General features: G+C 43.4%; 2 protein-coding genes across 3 annotated transcripts in view; one reads left to right on the plus strand and one right to left on the minus strand.

Annotated features, from left to right (window-relative positions):
• Positions 1 to 1933: 1933 nt before the first annotated feature.
• Positions 1934 to 11602, minus strand: mtfr1l (mitochondrial fission regulator 1-like). 2 transcript variants are annotated; one of them, XM_023994876.2, is made up of 8 exons: positions 11465 to 11602; positions 10396 to 10544; positions 10071 to 10157; positions 9818 to 9930; positions 9378 to 9589; positions 7986 to 8361; positions 6159 to 6309; positions 1934 to 5963 (listed from the first exon to the last, which is right to left on the minus strand). In XM_023994876.2, the coding sequence occupies exons 2-7, from the start codon at positions 10408 to 10410 to the stop codon at positions 6186 to 6188; spliced, it is 927 nt and encodes a 308-aa protein (XP_023850644.1). In that variant the 5' UTR covers positions 10411 to 10544; positions 11465 to 11602; the 3' UTR covers positions 1934 to 5963; positions 6159 to 6185. The 2 variants fall into 2 exon arrangements, with proteins under 2 accessions (XP_023850644.1, XP_023850643.1); XM_023994875.2 differs by having other exon boundaries at positions 10071 to 10178.
• Positions 11603 to 11740: 138 nt separating this feature from the next.
• Positions 11741 to 26755, plus strand: part of si:ch211-15d5.11 (oxidation resistance protein 1) — a 37027-nt gene continuing 22012 nt past the window's right edge. Inside the window, 7 exon segments of the mRNA XM_070445254.1 lie at positions 11741 to 12155; positions 13708 to 13921; positions 15755 to 15945; positions 17341 to 17420; positions 22323 to 22433; positions 23025 to 23198; positions 23888 to 24019. Of these exon segments, the coding sequence (XP_070301355.1) occupies positions 13857 to 13921; positions 15755 to 15945; positions 17341 to 17420; positions 22323 to 22433; positions 23025 to 23198; positions 23888 to 24019 (753 nt within the window). The 5' untranslated portion in view covers positions 11741 to 12155; positions 13708 to 13856.

Consider the following 26755-nt stretch of genomic DNA (forward strand, 5'->3'; position numbering starts at 1 on the left):
CCCATTTTAAGGTACTACAAGTATTTGTTGAATTGGCTTCACATAGGTGTCGTTAGGCAGGTGTATTAATTTGTGTCGTTAGTGAATGCAGGAGAGCTGTTGATGAATAGTATTGATTCTAGACTTTGCTATTGCCTTTGGAGGTTGTTGTTGGGGTGTGACAACATGAGGAAGACAGCAGTGTCGATGCAAATGAAGCTGGCCGTCATAAGGCTCAGAAATGAAAATCAATCAATCAGGAAGATTGCAAAACCCTGGGCACGCCCAAGTCAACAATTTGGTTCATCATTAACAAGAAAAAAAACAACCGGTGAACTCAATTATGTCAAAAGACCCGGTAGACTGAGGAAGACCATTGTAGTGGATGACCGGAGAATACTCTCTATGGTGAAGAAAACCCCCCTGACAACAGCCCAACAGATCAAAAACACTCTCCTGGATGCAGGTGTAGATGTGTCAAAAGGTTTACCATACGTGGAAGACTATACCAGCAGGACTACAGAGGGTACACTACAAGATGCAAACCACTGATAAGCCTGAAGAACAGAAAGGCGAGATTACAGTTTGCTAAAAAGCACCTAAAAGAGCCCCAAGAGTTCTGGGAAAAATATTGTGGACAGATGAGACAAAGATTAACATGTACCAGAGTGATGGAAAGAAGAAAGTGTAGAAAGAGAAAGTGTTAAAAAAAAAAAAAAAAAAAAAAAAAAAAAGACATGCCCATGATCCAAAGCATACCACCTCATCCGTGAAACATGGTGGAGGGGTGTTTATGGCTTGGGCCTGTATGGCTGCCAGTGAAACATGGTGGAGGGGGTGTTATGGCTTGGGCCTGTATGGCTGCAGTGAAACATGGTGGAGGGGTGTTATGGCTTTGGCCTGTATGGCTGCCAGTGGAAACATGGTGGAGGGGGTGTTATGGCTTGGGCATGTATGGCTACCCGTGGAACATGGTGGAGGGGGTGTTATGGCTTGGGCCTGTATGGCTACCAGTGAAACATGGTGGAGGGGGTGTTATGGCTTGGGCCTGTATGGCTACCCGTGGAACAGGCTCACTTGTCTTCATTGATGATGTGACTGCAGACAGAAGTAGAACAATGAATTCTGAAGTCTACAGAAATATTTTATCTGCTCAGATAAAACCAAATGCCTCCAAACTCATTGGGCAGCACTTCATCATGCAACAAGACAATGACCCTAAACATAGTGCTAGAGCAACGAAGGGGTTTTTGATGGCCAAAAAGTGGAAAATCCTTGACTGGCCGAGTCAATCACCGGATCTGAATCCAATTGAACATGCATTTTACATGCTGAAGAGGAGACTGAAGGCAATAAGTCCCGAAACAAGCAGAAACTGAAGATGGCTGCAGTACAGGCCTGGCAGAGCATCACCAGGGAAGATACCCAGCGTCTGGTGATGTCGATGCATCGCAGACTACAAGCAGTCATTGCATGCAAAGGATATGCGACCAAAMATTAACAATTATTACTTTATTCTACATTATGTTAAACTGTCCAATGTTTGATGCCCGAAAATGGGGGGGGGACCATGTACAAAAGCTTCTATAATTTCTAAACGGTTCATCCGATATGTATGAAAATACCCTCAAATTAAAGCTGACAGTCTGCACTTCACCCTCATTGTATCCTTTCAAACTCTAAGTGCTAGAGTACAGAACCAAAATAACAAAAAAAATGGTGCTCACTGTATATAGAAATGCACAACTATACCAAAGGTTGTCATTTTGGCCTGTTATGTGTTTACAATCAACCATACAGCCAACCATACCATCAACCAACTGTCCACACTATTTATAGCAATGACAGCTTGTATGGATATATATATACACATTACAACATTGTAAAGGCAGCAACAAGAGTTTTTGAACAATGGTCAACTATCAAAGGGGGATGATAAAGAATGAGTCTGGAGTTTAAAACATCAGCCCATCTTTATTTACGTTTCAAAACAAGACAGACAAAGAGCTCTTTCTTCCATTTGGCAGAATAAAACGGACAAGTATGGCGGGCATATTATCAGAGACCATTATGTGGCATGGTCAATAGTTATCCAAAACAAAAATGGAGGCAAAGCAGAATAAAAACAAAGCTGGTGATTGAAATGTTCAGTAAAGATGGCCAGCTCTTGAACGCCGGTGCACCAAGAATAGTAATAACTGCCCTGGTTCCGTTCCCTATGGGGTTCACAAAACACCTGTAAAGACAGATTACATGAGTAATGCCAAACCTTAAAAAATAAATCTGAAACATACTTTGTGAAATGCTCAGCTCAAAGCTTTGCTTCTCTTGATTTTGCACACTTAAAATGGGAATATTTGTTAAAGACCTAAGAGGAGCCAGACACTGAAGAAAAAAAAAAAGACGAGATACAGACCTTAACACACAGCTGGGCACGTCCTTATTTCACCCCATAGATAACTTTGTGGGACCTCGCTTTCACTGCAAACTAAACTACAGTTGCACTGCCTAGACGCAAGTTGGTATTCACACATCTCAACAAAGAGTAGAGTAATAGAATTATCTTATCCTGATATGATAAGAACTCAAAATGAGTGGAGAAGCATTTCTTCTGTGAAGGGGGAGGGGTTTCATGATAAAGGAGAAGAAATTACACATGATTGGCTCCCAAAGCAGTCAAGTCAATCACTTGATGTATGCAAATGTCAAAAGTGTGGTTGTTGACAAAGAGATTGATAGAGGTCTCTAGATGGATGAAACCCGTTTTTTCATGGACATTGCCATTGAGGGCTCCCATCATTTTAAAGTAGTAAACTGGGTGGGGATTCCTATGGCTTAAGGAAGGATCACATAATTAAATCCAGGTCACCAGGAAGGATCAGCCAATGAATTATACTTGTGCGCAAACATTCCATAACTGCAGGTGGCAGTAAATCGCCGAACCTCGTCTTTATACCTGTTCAAACACACTCTAGGCGGCAGTGTGCACCCTTTCAGTTTGTTTGCCAACTCATAGAAGTAGAATGACAAAATTGACTACTTCAAAATGGAGATGGCCTCAATGGCGCTGCCGGTGCTCTCACAGACGCCATAATGGGACAGATACAATGTGTCTATGGGTGGTTGCGTAAAAGTTTAGGGGCTCAAGAGGTGGGGAAAACTGAGGAAAAAGACAAAAACAGTGGAAAGTTACGGCACACCAACCAATAAATAAAAAGAACAACTGCAATATTGGAAGAGGCAATAGGTTTTGTTATAAGGCGTCAACAGGAGACCGTTTTCAAAAAGACACAAGAGTCACTCATACTCATTTCTTTTAGTGTATCGTGACAGTAAACATGCACATTGTCACATTCCCAAGAGCCACGCATTCTACACCATAGGGAAATCTGACATTTTGTATCTACATAAAAAAACCTGTACAGTTGTTCTCTGGTGTCTTAACAGGCAGATATAGCTCAACATCACACAAGGAAAGAGAACTTTCATTCACATTTTACCGTAGGTGTATAAGTCTTCCAAGCTTTCCTTGTATCACACAAGTCCGAAGACTACACATCAAAAACATATCATTCATATTTAGCCATGGCCGTCCACTGATTTTAATTGGGATTTATTTATCTGTATCATGTTTACCAAAGGGCCATCAATCAAGCTCAATTCTGAGAGTCATTACCCCCAAGGCCAGCAATAAAGTTCTCTCGTATTGATGCAATGGGTTAAATGAGTAGGTCCTGAAGAAGACTGCAAATAAATAAACCTATGTTGTACACATTGACTATGACCGCAAGGTCATTATTGTATTTCTAATGCAACTATACACTGAAAAACGTGAGATTTTTAGCTGTAAATGAACAGAGTATTAAGTGTTTTGTAGTAATCCGTTACTCTCCGCAGTCTTATTTGTACATACAACTTCAAGTATGTATTATCACGACTATACAGAAACAAAATGAGAAAAAAATACAACTATCCCACTCCAACAAATGCATCCATCCACAATTCTACTGTTCAAAGTCTAAGCTTGTCAACAAAAAAAGAAGTGGGAAATGGTTTCTCTCGTGGTACTAGGACAGGTACTATATCCTAGAGAAACCCCAGCCTGTACATAAAAAGATGACTAGGCAGCACTGGAGTCAGTCTGGTGATTAGCGAGAGCCATCAAAGTAGGTGAATCTGTAGGGCATGTTATACAGCACCCACAAAATCACGTTGCCATGACGTTGCTCCTGAAGCAATGGGATAAGGAATCTACCTTTTTGGAAGGTGTGTGGGAGCAGACAGTGAGTGTAAACAGAGTGTTGATTGAATAACAGGAGGGGTGTGGTTTAGCTAGCATATTGTAATGGCTAATGTGACGCTCCATCAGCCGTTACAGGTTAGGTACTGTTTGGCATAGCACATAGAATTTTCAACCAACGTTTACTTGGCGAGACTTCCTCAATTCCTGACTTGGAAGACCAAATGTATTCTAAAACATCCATATCTAGTTGCAGGGGGTTCGTTTGAATTTAGAATATGCTGTTATACATTTTTTGATCTATGAAGTAATCCAACAATGTGTACGCCACCATCTTGACTATTTCAAAGTCATGTGWGTTTCATCATGACATGCGGCACTACAGGGTGGACACCCACCTGACTTAATCAATGAGAGAAGATGAGCACGATGGCAGTGTACACATTGTTGGATTACCTCATGGAGCAAAACATGAATTCACTTTTCTTTTTTTGGGGGGGGGGTAGATCAGCTTTAATATTGCAGATAGATTGTAGGTTCTATCCATTAAATTGTCTGCATCATTTCCAATCTCCTTATTTGTTAATTTCCCTACTCTGATTGGAATAAACCGACTACAATACTTCTGCTATTTACAGCTGTTTCGCTCACATCTACGGTACCTGTCATTAAATAACTATACATTTATATTTCTAATTTACTCTTTCTTCAAGTGCTGGATTTTCAATCCATCATTCATTGTGATCTTAACTCCAGCCCTCCGGTGTCCACAGATTAACCCATCTTTCACAGTATAACGCCATTTAGCAATTTCCTTTTGCAATACATCCCTCCATTTTACTGTGATGTCTTACGAGGCTCCTGAACCTCCCTATTTGTAACATTTCTACCGATATTGCCTTGAAAGTAAATACTTTACCCAAGACTACAATGATATTTCCCCATTGACTGATCGTGGTTGTTCCGATGCCATAACAATAGTCGGCATGTCCATCTGAACCCTGATATGACATAACCATTCCTGGACCTGACTCCAAAAGCGAGCCACTGATGGACAGTACCAGAACACATTATATAGATTCTGTTTCCTTGTGGCAGAGTCTGCACAAGGCTGACTGTTCTATTGATTCTGTTTCCTCGTGACAGAGGGTGCACAAGGCTGACTGTCCAATGCCCCATATATTGATCATTCTTTTGTAGTAAGTATTTTATATAATAGCTTAAATTAAAATTAACAGATTGATGTCAATAATTGTTTTATATGTCAGTTCATAGACTCGATGCCAAGGTATGGGACATCAAAAACCTGTTCCCAACTGACTTGCATTTTATATGGTACTGCTGTCAAACCTTTTGACTTTTCTTTTTAATCATTATTAATGGGTTGCAGACAAAATAGATTTTTCTAAATTCAAACCCCCTGAAACTAGACATGGACTTTTAAAAGACATTAGTTGTCTTCCAAGTCTGGAATTGAGGAAGAATCGACAAGTTAAGGTTGGTTGAAAATTCTCTGTGCTACGTCAAACAGCACCCATCTAATAGTGCCTATCAGCCAGCTGCTACCATGGTCTGACTTGGCAATATTTTTAATAGCTAGGGTATGGTTTAGATTTGGTTGGGTTCAGACTGACTGGGCCTGCTGGGAGGTGGTGGTTTGTTTTTCCAGACATCTGGTTTAACCGTTGCCACGGTTGATGAGGTGCAGCCGGGTCTCCACGGGACTGGGTCGTCAGGCACAGGCCTGGCAACAGAAGAGAGAGACGCAATGAGAGACAATCCTCTGTGAACCAAGAGTATAATGCTGTCATGCAAATCACATTGGAAAGTCCACTGGCATTTGAACATTTTCAAAATAAAGCTTGATAGATGTTTCTGTCTAATCTTGCAAGCCTGAATGTCTGTGGAGAGGGACTACTTTCTGTGTGACCTGACTTACGTGGGGAGGTGGAGGACTACGGGGGCTCTAGTTGTGTTTCTTCATCCCCCTGATGTCTTCATCCTTCAGGGTAAACTTCTTCCTCAAGGCCTCGGAGATCAGCGAGGCGGAGTCCGACTCCCCCATCAGGGAGGTGCAGCCTCTGTTGCACCTGCATGGACACACACATTAAGAGCATGGTCTGGTACAAAGACAAACTGAAATCCATGACCTAATTCAGCAATGGCAACTGGCAGCCAAGGCATCCCTGTTTGTAGGCCCACAGATTTTCAGAAACGGGATAAAATATATTAGTAGCTGTCAAAAGTTTGGAAACACCTACTCATCCCAGGGTTTTTATTTGTACTATTTTCTACATTGTAGCATAATAGTGAAGACGTCAAAACTTTTTTTGAAAACACATATGGAATCAATGATAGTCCCACTAAGTGCAACCCAGATGGGATGGCGTATCGCTGCAGAATGCTGTGGTAGCCATGCTGGTTAAGTGTGCCTTGAATTCTAAATAAATCACTGACAGTGTCACCAGCAAAGCACCCCCACACCTCCTCCTCCTCCATGCTTCACGGTGGGAACCACACATGCAGAGATCATCCGTTCACCTACTCTGCATCTCACAAAGACACGGCAGTTGGAACCAAAAAGCTCAAATTTGGACTCCTCAGACCAAAGGACAGGTTTCCACCGGTGTAATGTCCATTGCTCGTGTTTCTTGGCCCAAGCAAGTCTCTTCTTCATATGTGTCCTTTCATATTTGTGTCCATTTTTTGTGTCCTTTACTTTGCTGTGGCGGTCCTCATGAGAGCCAGTTTCATCATAGCGCTTGATGGTTTTTGCGACTGCATTTGAAGAAACTTTCAATGTTCTTGAAATATTACAGGTTGACTGACCTTCATGTCTTCAAGTCATGATGGACTGTCATTTCTCTTTGCTTATTTGAGCTGTTCTTGCCATAATATGGACTTGGTCTTTTATCAAATAGGGGTGGTATACAGAAGATAGCCCTATCTTATCACAACACAACTGATTGGCTCAAATGCATTAAGGAAAGACATTCCACAAATTTACTTTTAACAAAGCACACCTGTCAATTGAAATGCATTCCAAGTGACTACCTCATGAAGCTGGTTGAGGGAATGCCAAGAGTGTGCAAAGCTGTCATCAAGGCAAAGGGTGGCTACTTTGAAGAATCTAAAATATATTTTGATTTGTTTAACACTTTTTTGGTTACTGTATACACTTAAATGCTGATACGATGTTATGCAATTCTCACGATTCTATATGCATTGTGATTTTGTGATTTGATTTCTATATGTCTGCTGCAGAGACAAGAGAGCATGAGAAAAGGAGTTACAAGCTATAGGATGAAAAATGGCAGAGTTTTGGCGCAGATACAGCCGACTAGCACAATCTAACTTTACTTACAGTAGCAAAAAAAGTTTATATTTTCAATTCGCAGTCAAATATCGGTATAATATCGTCCCAAAATAATATTGCGATATGTAACTATTGATTTCGTCCCCCATTACTAGCGGGTATGAATGTGGGAACGCAGACCGGCAAGCCACTGTGGCCCCTCATAATGAGTTCAGACATTTTGAGACGCCACCCATCGAAGTTGCCGATCCTTGACCTAATTGATTCCTCTTCCTTTTTTCTATCTGTGGAAAACAGGACAACGACCAGCTGTCCTTGTGTTTCCTGCCAATGCATTATCATACACCTTCTGCTGACATGGTATTTACACTGTGTGTGTGTGTGTGTGTGTACTAAGAGACATGAGAGGAAGCCATTTTCTTCCGTATCCTGACTCGCCCTTTAACCTACCTGTCCTTACTCATCTTCATGCGGTTCATGTCCTTCAGGATGTCCATGACGTCAGCAAAGCTGGTGGACTTGGACAGCGACACTGTGTCCTCCTCCGCCTCCCGGAAGTCCATGCTGGGATGGTCCAGGTCAAAGGTCGCCGAGGCCGTCATGGAGGCAGACATGTTTGCGGGCGGCATGGGGTCCGGCATAAGCTCCGAAACCACAGACACCACATCCTCCTCCTCATCTTCCTCCTCTTCCTCTTCCGTCACATCGCTGATGACGAAGGAGGCTGAGGCGGCGGGCTGGTAGGGCGCCGTCTCGAAGGGCGCCATGGAAAAGCTCATGCTGGTGTCGTCGGGGGACAGGAGGTCAGGGGTCAAGGGGTTGGAGCCTTTAGGGTGACAAACAGAGCAGAGACAGACTAATTATCACACTTATCAGATTTTATTATTTTCCCATAAATAAACCTCAGAATTGGGACAGACAGAGCCTTAAAGGGATGCAGATTGGCAATCAACTAATCTCCTGCACTGGGGTCACATGGTCAGGCTATTTATAATACAGAGTCCTCTGATGAGCTTCTGAGGCATGGGCAGGCAGGTTAGTGTGCTTTCAGTTTTAATCCCAAAGCCCATCACTTTCAGTGGGCGAGCCCTACCCTCGTCTAGGAAAATCAGGTTATCTGCCTGATAAGAACTCCAGTGTCATCTAACAGCGCATGGCTATAGCATGTGACAGTGTCATCATAATTTCTGCAACAATGACTATATGCTAATGCATCCACGACATAAGACATACAATCCCAAGTACCAATAAGACACATACGTCTTCTAAAATATACACATGGTAATATCCGAGGTTGATTATTACAGGAGGCTCTTATTATTACACATCACTGCATGCGGTAGCCATACTGAAGATTATGACACTTTAAAAGCAACACATGAAGCCAAGCTACTTCAAGACAATCCCCTTGCTGCATAAATGACAAAGCATCAGATACTGTATATAGGCACCAGAGGAAGTTAGCAGGAGGAGCGATAGGAGGACAGGCTCATTGTAATGGCTGGAATGGGAAAAAATGGAACGGTATAAAACATATGGAAACCACATGTTTGACTGCATTCCATTGATGCCATTCCAGCTAATACGATGAGCCAGTCTTCCTATAGCTCCTCCCACCAGCCTCCACTGATAGGCACTTAGGAAGGGCTCTACCTATTTTTACAAGGAGCATGTGTGCTCCAGGTCGCAGAATATTTAGGCACATATGCAAGTAAAATGGTCGCACTGTAGAGCTCTGATAGGCCTAATATAGCTAGCTAGCTTTGCCAGAGAAAAAGCCTCTTTCACTGGTGAATTTAATTTAATGACAGCTGTGGGGAAACTCCTTGACAAATTCCCTACCAGATTCTGTGGCTACGATCTTGGCGATCTGGGAGCGGAGTCTGCTCAGCTCATCCTGCAGGGAGGTGGTACGGTTCATGGCCGTCACCGCAGGCTTCCTCAGCGTCTCCACCTTCTTGACGTCGCGGCGGAAGTTGGGAACAGAGGAGTTTCTGTGCATAACCAGGAGAGGCGTGGGTCGCCACTCATGTCTAAGAGGGCGTGAATCACTCCTGAGAAAAGAAATGGACCACAAGAAAACACTTGCATTAAAAGAACAGGAGGTGAAAGCCTCTATCACATCTACCAGAATCCTTTGTCATAAGTAATGCTAGCATAAACAATAGGCCAATTATTTAGACCCCAGGATAGCTGACATTTCTGCGGCCTCAGTGAAGGAACATACTCAAGTTCAGCAGCCACATTCTTCTGCACTGTGGGTGAGAAAAGCACATATTTACCGCACTCTGGCATAGGTCTCAGACTCCTCATCTGCTGCGATCCAGGCAATGTCTGCCAGTGTGGGCACCGTGGGGCCATCCATGGGCCGCAGAGGAGGGAGACCTGGAAGTTCCTGGTAAACAGGTGCAGGTTCCCTTTGTTAGCACCTTTAATGCAATTTGGCCACAAGGTCGGCCTTCTGACAGAAAGTCATTGTCTGTACCGTGTACTTATGCTATTGCATGTGTTGAATTTGATAATGACCATATTTACCTGGAAACATGCCCTGGGCGGTGGTTTCATGGGTACAATAGAGCCTATTCTCCTCACCACACTGCGAGTCGACCCATGAGGCTTGTTCTGCCAAATAGGAATAACCTCCTGAATAGTGGTAAGAAACGTGCTGTTAGTTTTTCCAACACACCACAACTTAGCCTGGTCCCAGATCTGTGGTCTTGCCAGCTTTGCTGTCATTGTCAAGCCAATGAATGGGATGGAGGATAGAAACAGACTGGCACCCAGGCTACCACAAACTCTTGTTAGTACACTTCAGAATGCATGCTTTTAATCTATAAAAAGGGCTAGCAAGCTAACTTACTGCTTCGGTTTCCATGGTGAATGATCTTGCTCATACAATGTGCAGAGGACACCTAATCAGCGCTGGGCTCAGTTGGCTAATGTGTGTTTAGTAAACAAAGGACATGCCGTAAACAGTCTTCAGACGCTGATACTGAGGTCTTCCAACATCTGTGAGGGAAACAAAGACACATGTTGACAATTGAAAATGTAGATTAGACAGCAGGCCACATATTCAGCTGAAAGTTATAAACGGCTTTAACAAGCTACATAAAGTTAGAAGACTTTATGTATTTATGTACGAATGGCTAATGTTAGCCATCCAGCCGTTTCGAGCCAACTCGGTAGCTATGAAATTAGTAGACGAAGTTGCCTCAAAAGTGTGTTGAGGATAATATTAAAAGGCGTAGTGCAGTCAAAAAKTAGATTTTTTTTTTCACACAGAGGTTGGAATAATACTGTGAAGTTGTGAAAACGATTATCGTGCCATTTTAGTGTAAAAACTGTTTGAAAAGACCACCTGACAGCCTGTTGTGGTGGGATGGGGTTTGTTTCTTATTGATATATCAGCAAATTGACAGAGTTCCAAACCTCTTAGCCAATAACAGCTAGTTTTCCCCTCCCCACTCAGACAGGCATAACGAAATTCTTGCTTGAGTAATTGCTCTTTGCTAAGAAGCTATTTGTTTCTTTTTGACCATTTTAATTTAAAACAATTACAGTAAGGTACTTAATTATTACCCAGAGATTATTTGACATCGAGATAAATACGGCTGTATTGCATTGGACCTTTACTGTTGCTGTAAATGCGGCTGATCAAATGGCATGAGTGGATTTTCAATGAGCAACAGTTCCAAACACCAAAAGTATAATCCTAGCATATCACGCAAAGCAAATGGTTAATAATAAATTGACTAGCTAACCGGTTCACAATAAATTGACTAGCTAGCTGACCGCAGTTTATCTGTTAGCTTGCTAGCTAACAAGCTTCAACCGGTCCTTTGATTGACCCTCAAGCGTACATCGAAATTATACCATATATTTCGGTTATCTTAACACAAAATAAAGAAAATTATAAGCATGCAACTCACATTTGTTAATGCAACGTCTGAGAGATTTCAATAATTATTTTATTTTCGACTAACACGTTCTCCTTTTCGTCTTTCAGACTTCAGCAATGTTATCGTTTTGCTAGGCCCGGAAAAAGCACTCTATTCTATAATGTGATTGGTCGGATCATTACACGTGCCTTTTCTCCAGCCAATAAAATTTGAGCATCAACAAGCCAAGCGATGTGATGACAGTGCCTCGTGTGGCAGGAAAAGCAAGTGCGAGGCTTTTTGCAGAATGGCTGCGGACCCCCTTATAAATATGGGTAATATTTCCCTAAACTGGAAGCCACTCTAGTTTTCTATTCTAAATTGAGGAAGGCCATGCTATTTGCTCCGATTGTTTTATGCATAGGCTATTTCTCTGCAATGAATGAGTGCCACAAACCAAAGGAATTTTGAAAAGTTACCATTGTAATTTAAACTGTTTGCATGGGTGTGCGTGAAAAGATTGGGGTTGGATTGATGATTAAAGAAAATAGTTGTTCTAGCCATGCAATGATTCTACTTATCTGCTCAAAGACTCCTCAATCACCGGATGAAATGGGCGGAGCGTACGTGCTCAACTTTTTGCTGTTGTCTGCAGTGATATCACAAAACAACACCGTGCGTAATATGAAGCCTTCCCAAATCACTCGCTTTCGATCAACATTCCGGGCAATCGTTTTGACAGGTCAGTCCCTAAATCCTTTCAATATTAACATTTCTGAATTCCGTGTACCCCACTGCTACGTTTTATTGTCGCATGCCTCGAATTTTCGATATGGAAGTGAGGAACATCCATGTTTAAAAAGACTACAGTAATCTATTGCAATATTCTCCAAGACAGAATGATTTGTAGGGATGCTTCCTTCTACAGTAAGAACCCGTATCCCTTACGTACTTGAGGTTAGAATAGGAACAGATCTTCTGGTGAAAGAAAGAAAATGTAAAATATAGTTCCATTCATTGCATCAGAACTCTGGCCCAAAGGAATTTAAGCGCTAGCCCTAATAGACTGTGTTGCAAATAAAATATGTTATGTCTGCTTGTCAAGAAATAAGGCAACAAAAATACCATTCAATATCTATCAATCAATCAATCAAATGTATTTATAAAGCCCTTTTTACATCAACAGATGTCACAAAGTGCTATACAGAAACCCAGCCTAAAACCCCAAACAGAAAGCAATGCAGATGTAGAAGCACGGTGGCTAGGAAAATGTCCCTAGACAGGAACCTAGGAAGAAACCTAGAGGGAAACCAGGCTCTGAGGGGTGGCCAGTCCTCTTTTGGCTGGACCAGGTGGAGATTATAACAGTACATGGCAATGAAGGCCAGATCGTTCTTCAAGATGACCAGCAGGGTGAAATAATCATCACAGTGGTTGTAGAGGGCGCAACAGGTCCGCACATCTGGAGTAAATGTCAGTTGGCTTTTCATAGCCAAGCATTCAGAGGTGGAGACCGCAGGTGCGGTAGAGAGAGAGTCGAAAACAACAGTTCCGGGACAAGGTAGCACGTCTGGTGAACAGGTCAGGGTTTCATAGCCTCAGGCAGAACAGTTGAAACTGGAGCAGCAGCACAACTGTGGACAGCCAGGAGTCATCAGGCCAGGTAGTCCTGAGGAATGGTCCTAGGGTCTCTGGGAGGGGAGGGAGAGATAGAGAATTAGAGGGAGCGTACTTAAATTCCCACAGGACACCAGATAAGACAGTATAATTACACCAGATATAACAGACTGACCCTAGCCCCCCCAGCACATAGACTATTGCGGCATAGATACTGCAGCCTGAGACGGGGGGACACTGTGGCCTCATCCGACAATACCCCCGGACAGGGCCAACCAGAAAGGATATAACCCCACCCACTTTGCCAAAGCACAGCCCCCACACCACTAGAGGGATATCAACAGACCACCGACTTACTACCCTCCTCCACCGCATGACCCCAAGTATGCATGTACATTCAATATACATGCATCCACTTCCTGGCTTCTCTTCCCTTGCATGTTTCTTGCATATAGTCTTTGAGAGCATTGTCTCAATACGAAATGTTATTTTTCTCAGAGGATCTACATTGCTTATTTGTCCATTTTTCCAGCATAAGCTTATACCCCTGCTAAAATGCTCTGAGTCATCATTGATTCTCGAGTTGAATTGAATTGAAAGACCTGACTTCATTACTTGGAGTTTATGCACTCAATCTCACTCCCATTCTTCATGGTGCACTAACTTTTACTCTCCAGTAGGTACGATTACAGGAGCTTAATAAGCATGGAGACTGAACGGAGGGATGCCAGCAGAGCCCCTCAACCTACCAGAATATTGCTGTTGTCAACATCACAGTAGTCGCCAATAGGTCCCTGAGAAGGCCTTCTTGCAAACCCTCGGAGCCATGGAACATAAACTACAACAGAGGGACAAAAACAGGCCCAGCTACTTTGGCAACGTCAAGACCAGGTCAGACCTGCGATTTAAAAGTTTTATTGGCTAAAAATGAAGAAAAGCACTGCTTAGACTTGTTGTGAGAGATGCGTTGTTTAGTTATTCCCAGAATGTGTCAGCCTATACAGTGCTTCTCTCCTGACATGTTCTGTTTCTCTCCCGAGATGTTGTGTTGAGGTGAAAGGAGCACTGCAGCACAAAACAGGAGATGTACATTGCATTCGGAAAGTATTTAGACCCCTTCCCTTATTCCACATTTTGTTACGTTACAGCCTTATTCTAAAATGTATTAAATAAAAAATGTCTGCAGCATTGAAGGTCCCCAATAACACAGTGGCCTCCATCATTCTTAAATGGAAGAAGTTTGGAACCACCAAGACTCTTCCTAGAGCTGGCCGCCCGACCAAACTGAGCAATTGGGGAGGTGACCAAGAACCTAATGGTCACTCTGACAGAGCTCCAGAGCTCTTCTGTGGCGATGGGAGAACCTTTCAGAAGGACAACCATTTCTGCAGCACTCCAACAAACAGGCCTTTGTGGTAGAGTGGCCAGAAGGAAGCCACTCCTCAGTAAAAGGCACATGACCGCCCGCTTGGAGTTTGCTAAAAGGCACCTAAAGACTCTCAGACCATGAGAAACAAGATTCTCTGGTCTGATGAAACCAAGATTGAACTCTATGGCCTGAATGCCAAGCATCACATCTGGAGGAAACCTGGCACCATCCCTAAGGTGAAGAATGGTGGTAGCAGCATCATGCCGTGGGGATGTTTTTCAGTGGCAGGGACTGGGAGACTAGTCAGGATCGAGGGAAAGATAAACGGAGCAAAGTACAGAGAGATCAATGATGAAAACCTGCCCCAGAGCTCTCAGGACCTCAGACTGGGGCGAAGGTTCACCTTCCAACAGGACAGTGACCCTAAGCACACAGCCAAGACTACACAGGAGTGGCTTTGGGACAAGTCTCTGAATGTCCTTGTGTGGCCCAACCAGAGCCCAGACTTGAACCCAATCAAACATCTCTGAAGAGACCTGAAAATAGCTGTGCAGCGACACTCCCCATCCAACCTGACAGAGCTTGAGAGGATCTGCAGAGAAGAATGGGAGAAACTCCCCAAATACAGTTGTGCCAAGCTTGTAGTGTCATACCCAAGAAGACTCGAGGCTGTAATCGCTGCCGAACGTGCTTCAACAAAGTTCTGAGTAAAGGGTTAGACCAGTTATGTATATGTGATATTTTCATATTTTTTCATTACATTTTTTTCCATTTGTAAAAATGTATAAAAAAACAGTTTTTGCTTTGTCATTATGGGGTTTTGTGTGTAGATTGATGAGGGGAAAAAACAATTTAATATATTTTAGAATAAGGCTGTAACGTAACAAAATGTTGAAAAAGTCAAGGGGTCTGAATACTTTCTGAATGCACTGTATATGCGTTAGAGCACTCCATCACCATTTTTCATATAGTCACCCTTGTGAATGTACTTCTCCTTTAAAAAAACTAACAGTCAAGGGCATTACGTGGGAGAGAGGAGTGGAGGTGCTTGCCAGGAACAGCAACAGCCTATTCTGAACTCCCACAATCCTACCAATATGCACTGAACCAAAATATAAACGCAACATGCAAGAATTTCAAAGATTTTACTGAGTTACAGTTCATATAAGGAAATCAGTCAATTGAAATGCATTCATTAGGCGCTAATCTAAAGGTATGGGCGTTGATCCATAGCATTCCAAACATGCTCAATCGGTGACATGTCTGGTGAGTATGCAGGCCATGGAAGAACTGGTACATATTCAGCTTCCAGGAATTGTGTACAGATCCTTGCTACATGTCTGTCTCCCCTCCAGACTGGGGTCCAAGCTCCCTCCTGGTGTTGCTCAGCCCCCCGGCTTCATCGCCGGCCCCTGGGAGACAGGGCCTCAGACCGGCCCAACCAAGGAGGCCAGGGACAGCAGTCAGTCCCACCGTGCCGTGGAGCGTCCCTTTGACCACGTCCGCCACATCCGGAACCCCCAACTGCGCCAGTATTACCTCCAAGGTGAGGTATCTCTTAACATGATTATCTCGATATCTAGGTCAGCCTGTGCTTTGTTTGCCCCAGTAGGGGCTTGGTAGCTGCGTTAGTTCCCTATCCAATTATTTATATGGTCTTTATAAATGTGTTGTGTATTTTCATAGCAAACAACCTACAGAATGACAGATAACACACTCAAAGGAAGGTTGTTAAGGAGAATTCCTCTCTCTAGCATTTATTTATTGGGCTCCCGAATGGCGCAGTGATCTAAGGCACTACATCTCAGTGCTAGAGGTGTCACTACAGACACCCTGGTTCGAATCCAGGCTGTCTCACAACCAGCCGTGATTGGGAGTCCCATAGGGCGGCGCACAATTGGCCCAGCGTCGTCTGGGTTTGGCCGCTGTAGGCCGTCATTGTAAATAAGAATTTGTTCTTAACTGACTTGCTTAGTTAAATAAAGGTTAAATAAAACATTTAAATGACTTATGAGGAATTGCAAAACTACAGCTAGGAATGCTTGGGAACTTCTCTCAGGATGACATAGATACAAAATACCCGTGGACTCTGGTCACTCAGAAACATTCACTCATAAGCACATGATCCTATTGTCATTTCCTCATGCCATCCATAACTGAGGGGACAGGTTTCGCCAACACTCACAGTAATACAACAGTGATTCTGAATGTGATTGTCAGTTGTTAAATGGCTTATTTTCGAGTCCCTTTTACACAGCACAGCAGTATGCTTTTAGTGTTATCCATTTAGATACGATTATTAGTATACCTGAAAAATCACTTAACTTACTTGTAACAAATTATGTTTGTGACATGTAATTGGTAGCATTTTCACCATAGACAATGTTTATTTAGCTCAAATACTTATGACCTACTTGTTTTCCCTAAATCTCATTATGCATTTTTGTAATAAGTCGCTCTCTTTCACGCGAGGAAACAATTATCCAAGAACTGTAGAGGTGCAAGATGCCTTCTGCCTCACGTATTCTAGATTGTAGTATTTCTTTCGGATTATATTCAGTACTGGGGGCACCCACACAGAACTTTGAAATTCTATTTGGGGATTTTACTTCTGGTCTGGCCTAGGTTGTAGCACAAGTGTACACACGCAGTGTGTCAGCGCCAACACAGCTGCCTTGTTGCAGGCAGGCCTGACATTCAAGGAGAATCCTCAGTACCTTAATAAATCTCCAAAACATCCATAATGCCTCATGTAGGTATTAGAGAGCAGAGACCAGTGCCACATTTTGTAAAGATGCACGCACACACAGGGCTAGATTTAAGAGGGAGTTGTTTGGCATTAATTAAAATGATTTACAGGACCGCAAACAAGTAGATTTGGAGAAATAGCTGTTGGATTTCAGGAGCAGAGAGACAATGTATTTACATCTTGCCTTCATAGAAGCTACATGGGTACCAGAGCGCGCCACAGCTAAATCCAGGGAAGAGGGTCAACCGTCGGATGACAAAGCAGACTGTATGGTGAGTCACAATCTCATGTAGACCTACTCGTAGATCAATGATGATAACATATTTAAGACCTGCTTTACCCACACACTTGATAACCGATACATTGCATAATACTGTATATATGGTATTGCAAGATGCTGATAATAAATGTTCAAAGGTCAGACAAGCTGTATTTCAGTGAAACAGTGTTCAGAGATCAGTCCCAGATCTTCCCCTATTTCAATGGGTATCCACCGGTATATTCAGAAGCTCTACAACAGTTATAATGGGAGGACGGTGTGTTCCAAGGTATGTGATGAAAATAAATGCTGGTAATTCTATTATATACAGATTTAGAAGCTTCTATTACTACAGCTTTTAAACGTTGTTATCAGATCATGTCTTTCGTAAAGCAGATATGGATATGTGGAACTACTGTAGTAACTTAAAAATACTTAAAAAATCAAGGCAAAACCATGTATTCAATAACTTTTTTGGGGTGTCTAGAAAATCCCTTTCTAATGCATATCTGTCTAGAAAATATACATTGAAAAGATATACAGCATATTAAGAGACTTTTAAGGACCAGTGTTGCTCTGAATCTGGAATCATAGTGTGACAATGATGTTAGAGAGTGTTGATAACTGAATTCGGACGGAATATGTAAAGTAGACAGAATGTCTATGATCCATTTAGACCCTTTGTATTCTTTGCAGTTAGGTACTTGGACTATAGACTTTTGTTTTACAGTTATGGAAATATGAATGAGTTCCATGTCTATCTGTCATGTAGGATGTGAAGTGGATTCACTAAACCAGTGTTAAAATAATGCCGAACTTGTAGCCTGTATCACTATGGCTCGCCATCAGTTTAAAAATGTTTTAACACTCAACACACACACACGGAAGGTATATTTTCAACAGTATAGTTTGCAAGGATGCACACACTCGCACACACATAGCTGTGTGTGAATAATGACTGCATGCAGGGGCACAACTTTAGTTTTAGAAGTGGAGGGGACATAATCTGGTAGAGGGTCCTCCCTCAGAATGTTTTGGGGCATCTAAAGCAAATTTTCTGCATTCCTACTAGGACTGTCCCCGACTGTCCATCAATTGGTCGGAATTTTAAAACCTGTATTTTACCATAGGCCTATATAGACACACCCTATTTTTTTTTTCATTTTTATGTATTTTTTACTTTTTATTTATACTCCAACGAAACTAGTCATCAAATTTTATAATGTTCTGGAGAGAATTCCAGGACCACGGAGCTAAGTAACTAAAACTATTTCTACCGTGACCTGTTCTCATTTTTGGTACTGTTAGAAGCAAATGAGAATGGGACCGTCATTGTTATTTATTTACCGACCTGACTAAAAAAGAGCAGAGATAAAATGGCGTTTTACCCAATATGGCCTTATAAATCAGTGTATACCAGTGTTTAAGCCTACGCAAGGTCAATGACGACCATCCAACAGCACTGTAGAGATCGCAATGATGTGTTAGACGTCTTTGATTTGTAATGTACCTGAGGGCTGCATGATACACTGAATCAAGTGCTCTCAGGGTAGMGGTTGAGGCCTGCATGTATGTTTAATAAAATCAACTAGGCTATATGTACTGAACTTGTCTGATGCTTTATGCACGCACACAAATTACTTGAGGGACCGCATAACCAGAAGAAACAAAACCTGTTCCCAACCCGCCTTCTCCCGCTGCTGCTGTCCTTGGCAGAGTTACTCTCCTGAAGTTGCCGGTAATAGGCTACACCAGCGGTGGGCAACCTTTTCCATTTGGAGTGCCTGATTATTGTACCATTTCTACCAATCTGCATACCAGTTATGATTTTCATATGCACATTTTCATGGAACAGTTTCATTTAATTTCTAATAGTCTTTGTATCTCACAATCATTGTCTGTGGTTAATCTACATTCTATCTAAATGAAAATTAAAAGTAACTTTTATTGCCATTGCCAATTATCTAATACATAATAACCTACATAAAGCCAACACAAAAACATTGCAGCATGCAGGTAGAAAATATCCTGATTAAAAATAGATATCCTATAAATCACATTGGCTACGCATGTCCTGTCTCCAACTATCTTGAAACATTGTATCAACTCGGTCACCCAAAACCTTATACCAGCAAACTTTAAACATTGTATAAAATATTCTGGGCCCTCAGTTTCCCACTCCAGTGAGCTCGGGAGAGAGACAGCTGTAGTTGCAAGGGATGAGAAGTAATCAGGTATTTTATGACATTTCCACTGGATCAGAGAATTACATTTTTCCCTTTCATGCCGAGTGGTTATCAAAAAGGAGAGAGCTGGAAATATTGTTCAAATAGTTTGAGAACTCATTCTCAATTGATTCTAAAAACAGACTTTGTTTACTTGCTGTTTGAGCTGAATAGAAATTACTTTGAGAAGCTCCACAGCTCATTAATGGTGGTGAGTTAAGACAATCGGAAATATTGTTAGACATCCCCAAAATGGGCACATTTATCGTCCTACATTTGCGCGTAGGCCAGGTAGACTTATTCAACCTTGACAAAAGCATTTCAAACAAAGGACGATGAATAAATTGACAACTCATAAATGTGATGAAATAAACAACAACTTGTTTCGAACAAGTGTAGCATAGGTTGTGATTTCTGCAAAACACATGTCCACTCCGACAATGAGAACGGTAAATGACTGGAATAATAATCTATTGAATGCATTAACAGAAATTACCATTACCAAACAAACATTGCAGATTAGAAATTATGTGAATTAAAGGTTAATGTAGGCTACTACTGGTGATGTATGTAATGGGGAAGTGATAGACGTAGCAAGCAATGAAGTTATGAAACAATGAATACTCACAAAATGGCAGGAGAGCGCATTCTGGATAGAGACGTGCATTGTGCATCTGAGCCACAATCCCCATATTCTTGGACCATATTCTTGGACCGTGGCCTCCACTAAGACAGGCGCAAATCACACAGGCGTCTCGTGTGCCATGACATTTTTGTTTCTATTTGCGACTGCTCAACTTAGAAAATCTCATGTTTTCAATACAGACCCCTTTCGTCATACAGTAGGCTATTCCATTTAAGGCACCCATACTTTATGAGTTGCACAATGTACCCTTATTAATCTAGTAATAAATCAAATCTAGTGATACATTACTTGATATTTCTGCCATCCATTGTGATATTGTGGGAGGATAACCAACCTTCCAATTAATGGCAATGCATTTCTTACCTGCTATAAATGCTAGGTTCTTCTGATAACAGTCTTCAGTATCAACATTTCCAAGCAAACAAAAACAGGGAGAAGGGAGAATCTGTAGACATGCTGATCTTGTGAGCCTTCACAAGACCATAAAATAATGTCAATGTGTCCCCTTTTGTGTTTTACACCTCCGGCACAGGAATATTATTTCTGAGTGGAATTACATTTCTGAGTGCATGTAATTCAGTTTCACTGGCATATAGTATGTTCTATGGACGGTCTGAAACTGCAGTTTCAGTGTCTGAGATGATATGAACGTGACTGGGCATTCAGACATATCTGTATCCATTCATCATCATCATCAATATTGTGTTGTGTACTTACTGTGCACCATGACAGTGTAGTCTGTAGATATGTTTATACCGTGTCAGTGTGAAAAGTAGGGAATTAGCTAGGGAAACTGACAGATCAATAACGTTACGTTGCTATACTGACAAAAAAAAACTCAGTGCGCTGTCAAAAATCGTCAGAATATCAGTCTTTCATTGTTTTGCCGCAGGTTTCATTGTTTGATTCAGATCTGATGTGATTGGAGCAAAACTAATACCTAAAGTTAGTTAGCTAGCTAGCTAACCTTAGCCAAGGTTTGGCTGGCTCTAATGGTACATCAACTGGCAAAAACTAGCCAAGTAAATTTTCTTCTATTGAACCTTGACAAAAAGGCTAAAAAACATTTCTATACACACAACAGCTGTTAGCAGTATCTATCTGACAGATAGCTAAAGGCGAGAGCTGAACTGTCCATGGTAGCTACCACCTAGCTAGTTCATTCTCTTCAGACAGAAGTTTAGTCGAGAGGGGATGAATTAATTAGCTAACGTTACATGTCAGTTACACTACTAGCTCAGCACTGGGAATAAACACTTTTTTTTGTTAAGTCAAACAGAAGTTACCTAGCCAGCTACATCAGTCAAATAAAGAGTAGCCKGTTTTTGCTCTGCTTGCTTTTACAACTTTTACAACACACAGACAGCATCTGCAGAAAGTAGCACCGTGCTGGTCAGAAGCTATGCCTTCACACAGCCTGTCTGCACGCTCTGTGGTGTCTGTGCGGTCCTAAATCTAGCTGGCTGTAACCGCCAAACAGCCTACCCGACCACTCTGAGGCATCCGCATGGTCCTAAAGCACACCGAAGCCGCGTTTTTGTATCCCAGTGCAATGATATAACTGCAATGATAAAAAATGCCATTTTAGAATATGGTGGGGGTCATGTACCCCCGTCCCCAGTGYAAGTTGCGCCCCTGTCTGCCCCATCTGTCAATAGCTGAGTTTTGGTTGTGTTGTGTGGGAGGCAGCGGATGGAGGATTCGCATTATATTATTGGGCTTGTCAGGGGGCTGTGGCGCTTCAGCAAGACAACACCTACCTACCTACCTACCGACCCAGCAGTGGTGTTCAGTAATCTGTAATGATAGGTGTAGTAGTAAGTAGCCTTACACAAGCCTTGACTGGTGTGAGCCGGAACACCTCATAGGGCAGGAGCCCTATCTCCTGTGTCTGTAATCATAGGTGTAGATCCAGTTAATAAGCGTTCGGAAAATAAGTAGGCCTCAATTTCAAATTAATGGAAAAGATTGGTATTATTTGGTCTGATTTTATTTTAATATTGGAGTACCTACGTGGATTTCTGCACTATGTGTGTACTCACAGGCCCACCATGAAGACACTGTGTTCAGTGTCACCTCCCAGTACAGTAGCCTGGGAGATCAGACCAAGCTGAACAGGCATCTCTCCACCTCCTCCTCCCTCATCTCCCGGCAGGTAAGAAGACGTCACCATGGTTCCCAACCTTATCAGATGCTACATACATGCATACATACAGTATATGACATTGGAATCTTCTGTCATTGTATCAGCATTCTGAACGTTCTCCTCACCGTGAGATGTGACAGGTTATTTCTGTCACATCTCAAGGTGAGGAGACCTGACACACTAATTGCAGGCCTGCGGGTATGATCAGCTTCATACCATTTCAAGAGAAACTGACAAAATGTGTACATTGTCATCTTTTATCTCCATACGTGTGTTTTTCTTCCAGTATAATGATCAAAAGTCAGCGTAGTGACATTATATGTTGCTGTTTTGTTTGTCCCTTCCACTATGGATTTGACATGCAAAATGAGTAACAGAGCATAGCCTTCACCACATGGCATTCTGGGAAAACCTATTTGCATGGTTACCAATCAAGCGTCCATCCCCCCACTCCAGTAGGCTACAGATGAGACCGCAGATGTAAAGTTCAGTTAGAAAGAGGAAGTGGTAGGTCCTAGACTTGGCAGAGTATTATTAACAGAAGTGCTTGAGTTTGTGTTGTTCTGTGTTGTGATGTTTCTCCGCTCTTCCATTTTGAAGCACCTCCGCGTTCCCAAGAGTAAAGGCTCTGGCCAAGGCTCATCTCCCGTGGCGACGCACCCTGACCCCGACCTCAGGCTGGAGCCAGAGTTGGACACTGACCCAGGGCTTTCTCCGGCCCCATCGCCCAGCCCTCACTCCCCGTCACCGGACGCAGAGTATGACAAGTTACTGGTAAGGACAATGTGGATGAATTTATTCCACAATCCACACCGAAGAGGAAGTAAATTTAACAATGTTTTTAAATGATTTAACCATGTTTTTCTGTGTCATGTCAGGCCTTTAATGGAGTGTGTTATTGCTTTTGGTGTGGTGAACCTGCCTGTTCTTGTTAAGAGAGGCTAAACTAGCTTAGCAGAGCTGAAATTGTTCAATAGAACAAGAGTCAATGCAGGACTGGAAAAACTTTTAGCTAATGGCAATGATTGATTGTTTCTTCAAATGCTGTTCTTTTGGAAGCTGCTTAGTTAGCTTTCAATGTAAAGCACTGTTTTAACGAGTGGCTAATGCCTTCTTTAAACATTGCTAACTTTTATTTAAATTTATTTAAAAAATGTATTTAAATTTATTTAACCTTTAACTAGGCAAGTCAGTTAAGAACAAATTCTTATTTTACAATGATGGCCTACCCCGGCCAAACCCTCCCCTAATAACCCTGGACGACGCTGGGCCAATTGTGCACCGCCCTATGAGACTCACGATCACGGCCGGTTGGGATACAGCCCGGGATCAAGCCAGGTTCTGTAGTGACGCCTCTAGTACTGAGATGCAATGCCTTAGACCGCTGCGCCACTAGACTTTAAAAAATTGAATTTCCTCTGCTGTGTTTAAAAAAAAAACTGTGCTTGCTTTGATTCTCATAGGATGTGGAGGCGGTGCCAATGCCTGATGGACAGCTGTGCCTACTGGCCCTCCCACCTGAGTGTTCCCTGAGGGAGGGAACAGCGGCAATGCCGTACCTCAAGCTCTTCTGCCGCTACATCACTGACCGCAAGGTGGGTGGAGACGAGTCATTCTCGCTCACTCCTCTCTAACCTCTTGCTGACCTCTGTCTCACCACCCACTCACCTCTTTCACCTCTCACCACCCACACCTCTCTCACCACCCACTCACCTCTCTCACCACCCACTCACCTCTCTCACCACCCACTCACCTCTCTCACCACCCACTCAACTCTCTCACACCCACTCACCCTCTTTCACCCATCCCCACTCACCTCCCACCACCCACTCACCTCATCATCAACCCACTACCACGCCTCTGCTACACCCCTCACCACCCTCTCACCGAACCCCTTCACCATCCACACCACCACTCCTCTCTCACGCACCCACATCACGCTCTCTCACACCCACCATGCCTCACACCACCCTCTCACCCCACCACTCTACAGCTCTCCCACCCACTCACCACCCTCTCATCACCACACTCACCTCTCTCACCACCCACGTCACCTCTACACCTCACCCTCTCACACTCACCACTCCCCATACCTCTACCACCACTCCATCCTACACCCATCTCTCTCACACCCTCAATCTCCACCCACTACCTCTTCACCAACCCGTCACCTACTCTCACCCCACTCACCATTGCTCACACCATCACCTCCACCACCCACCACCTCTCTCTACCACCACTCACCTCACCCTCCACATCCCACTCACCCTCTTCATCCCCCATCTCCCCTCACCACCCCACTCACCTCTCTCACCACCCAGCTCACCTCTTCTCACCACCCTCCCACCATCCCTCTCTCACACCACTCCATACCTCTCTATCACCCACTCACTCTCTACACCACTACCTCACACACACCTCACACCTCATCTCTACTCACACCCCTCACCCTCCAACCACCCCACCTTCTCTCACTCACCCACTCACCATCCCATCACCACCCTCTACCACCCACTCACCCTCTTTCACCAACCACCATCCTCCACCACCACTCACCTCTCCCTCCCACCATCCCTCCACACCCATTCACACCACCTCGACCACCACTCACCTCTCTCACACCCATCGTCACCCTCACACCCACGACAGCCACTCCCCCTACCACCCATCACCCCACCCACTTCACACCTCTCTCACCACCCACTCACCTCTCTCACCACCCCACTCACCTCTCACCACCCACTCACCTCTCTCACCACACTCACCTCTCTCACCACCACTCACCTCTCTCACCACTCCACCACCCCCCACCACCCACTCATCTCTCACCACCCCTACTCTCTCCACCCACCCACTCACCACCCTCTCACCACCCTCTCACCACCAACTCACCACCCTCTCACCACCCACTCACAACCACCCTCTCACCACCCACTCACCTCTTCACTCTCTCACCACCCATCACACCACCCTCTCACCACCCACACACCTCTCTCACCCTACCCACTCACCCTCTCACCACCCACTCACTCCTCACCACCCACTCAACCTCTCTCACCACCCCATCAACCTCCTCTCACCCACCCCACTCACGCTCTCTCTCACCACCCACTCACCCCCACCACCACTCACTCCCCCCACCACCTCCTCACCACCCACTCACCACCCTCCTCACCCACACTTTCACCACTCATCTCTCTCACCACCCACTCACCTCTCTCACCACCCACTCACCTCTTTCACCTCTCACCACCCACACCTCTCTCACCACTCACTCACCTCTCTCACCTCCTGGCATTAACAACATAGATGGAAAGCTACTGAGGATGGTAGCTGACTCTATAGCCACTCCTAACTCATATCTTTAAATCTGAGCCTAGAGGAAAGTCTTTGTCCTCAGACCTGGAAGGAAGCTAAAGTCATTCCGCTACCCAAGAATGGTAAAGCGCCCTTTACTAGTTCTGTCAGCCGGCCAATCACCTGCTGCCGGCTCTTAGCAAACTTTTGGGAGATTTTCTTTGTAAACCAGATACAATGCTACTGTATTTCTCTGACTTTGAAATTGGTAATAAGAAGATTGTTGGAGCTGTACTGTTAGACTTCATTGCAGTCTTTGATATTATTGACCATAATCTGTTATTAGAAAAACATATGTGCTATGCCTTTACATCCTCGACCATATTATGCGTTGAGAGCTATCTATCCAATAGAACCCAGAGGGTTTTATTGAATGGAAGCTTCTCTAATGGAAAACATGTAAAGTGTGGCATTTCACAAGGCCCTCTAATCATCTATCACTAGCATGTCACCTTAGACTGTAAATTGTCACGGTCAAGGCATATTGATTCAATTGTTGTAGAGATACTCAGCATTTTTAACACCACAGTCGACCAAACAAGTCCTGCAGGCTCTAGTTTGATCTAAACTTGACTATTGCTCGGTGATATGGTCAAATGCTGCAAAGAAGGACCTAGAAAAGCTGCAACTGGCCCAGAACAGAGCAGCACGTCTTGCCCTTCTATGTAGAGGGCTAATGTCCACAGTATGGCTCAAAATAGAGGAGAGATTGATTCCGGGTTGGGTGGTATCTAGATGGTGTCCAGATTATCTTACCGTCATATTGTTTCTGTACCATACCTGGATTTACGGTATTACCAGAAGTGCACACAAGGGGCACTATATATACACTGCTCAAAAAAATAAAGGGAACACTTAAACAACACAATGTAACTCCAAGTCAATCACACTTCTGTGAAATCAAACCGTCCACTTAGGAAGCAACACTGATTGACAATAAATTTCACATGCTGTTGTGCAAATGGAATAGACAA

Source organism: Salvelinus sp. IW2-2015, linkage group LG9 (genome assembly GCF_002910315.2).
Source record: "Salvelinus sp. IW2-2015 linkage group LG9, ASM291031v2, whole genome shotgun sequence".
NCBI classification, from domain to species: Eukaryota; Metazoa; Chordata; class Actinopteri; order Salmoniformes; family Salmonidae; genus Salvelinus; species Salvelinus sp. IW2-2015.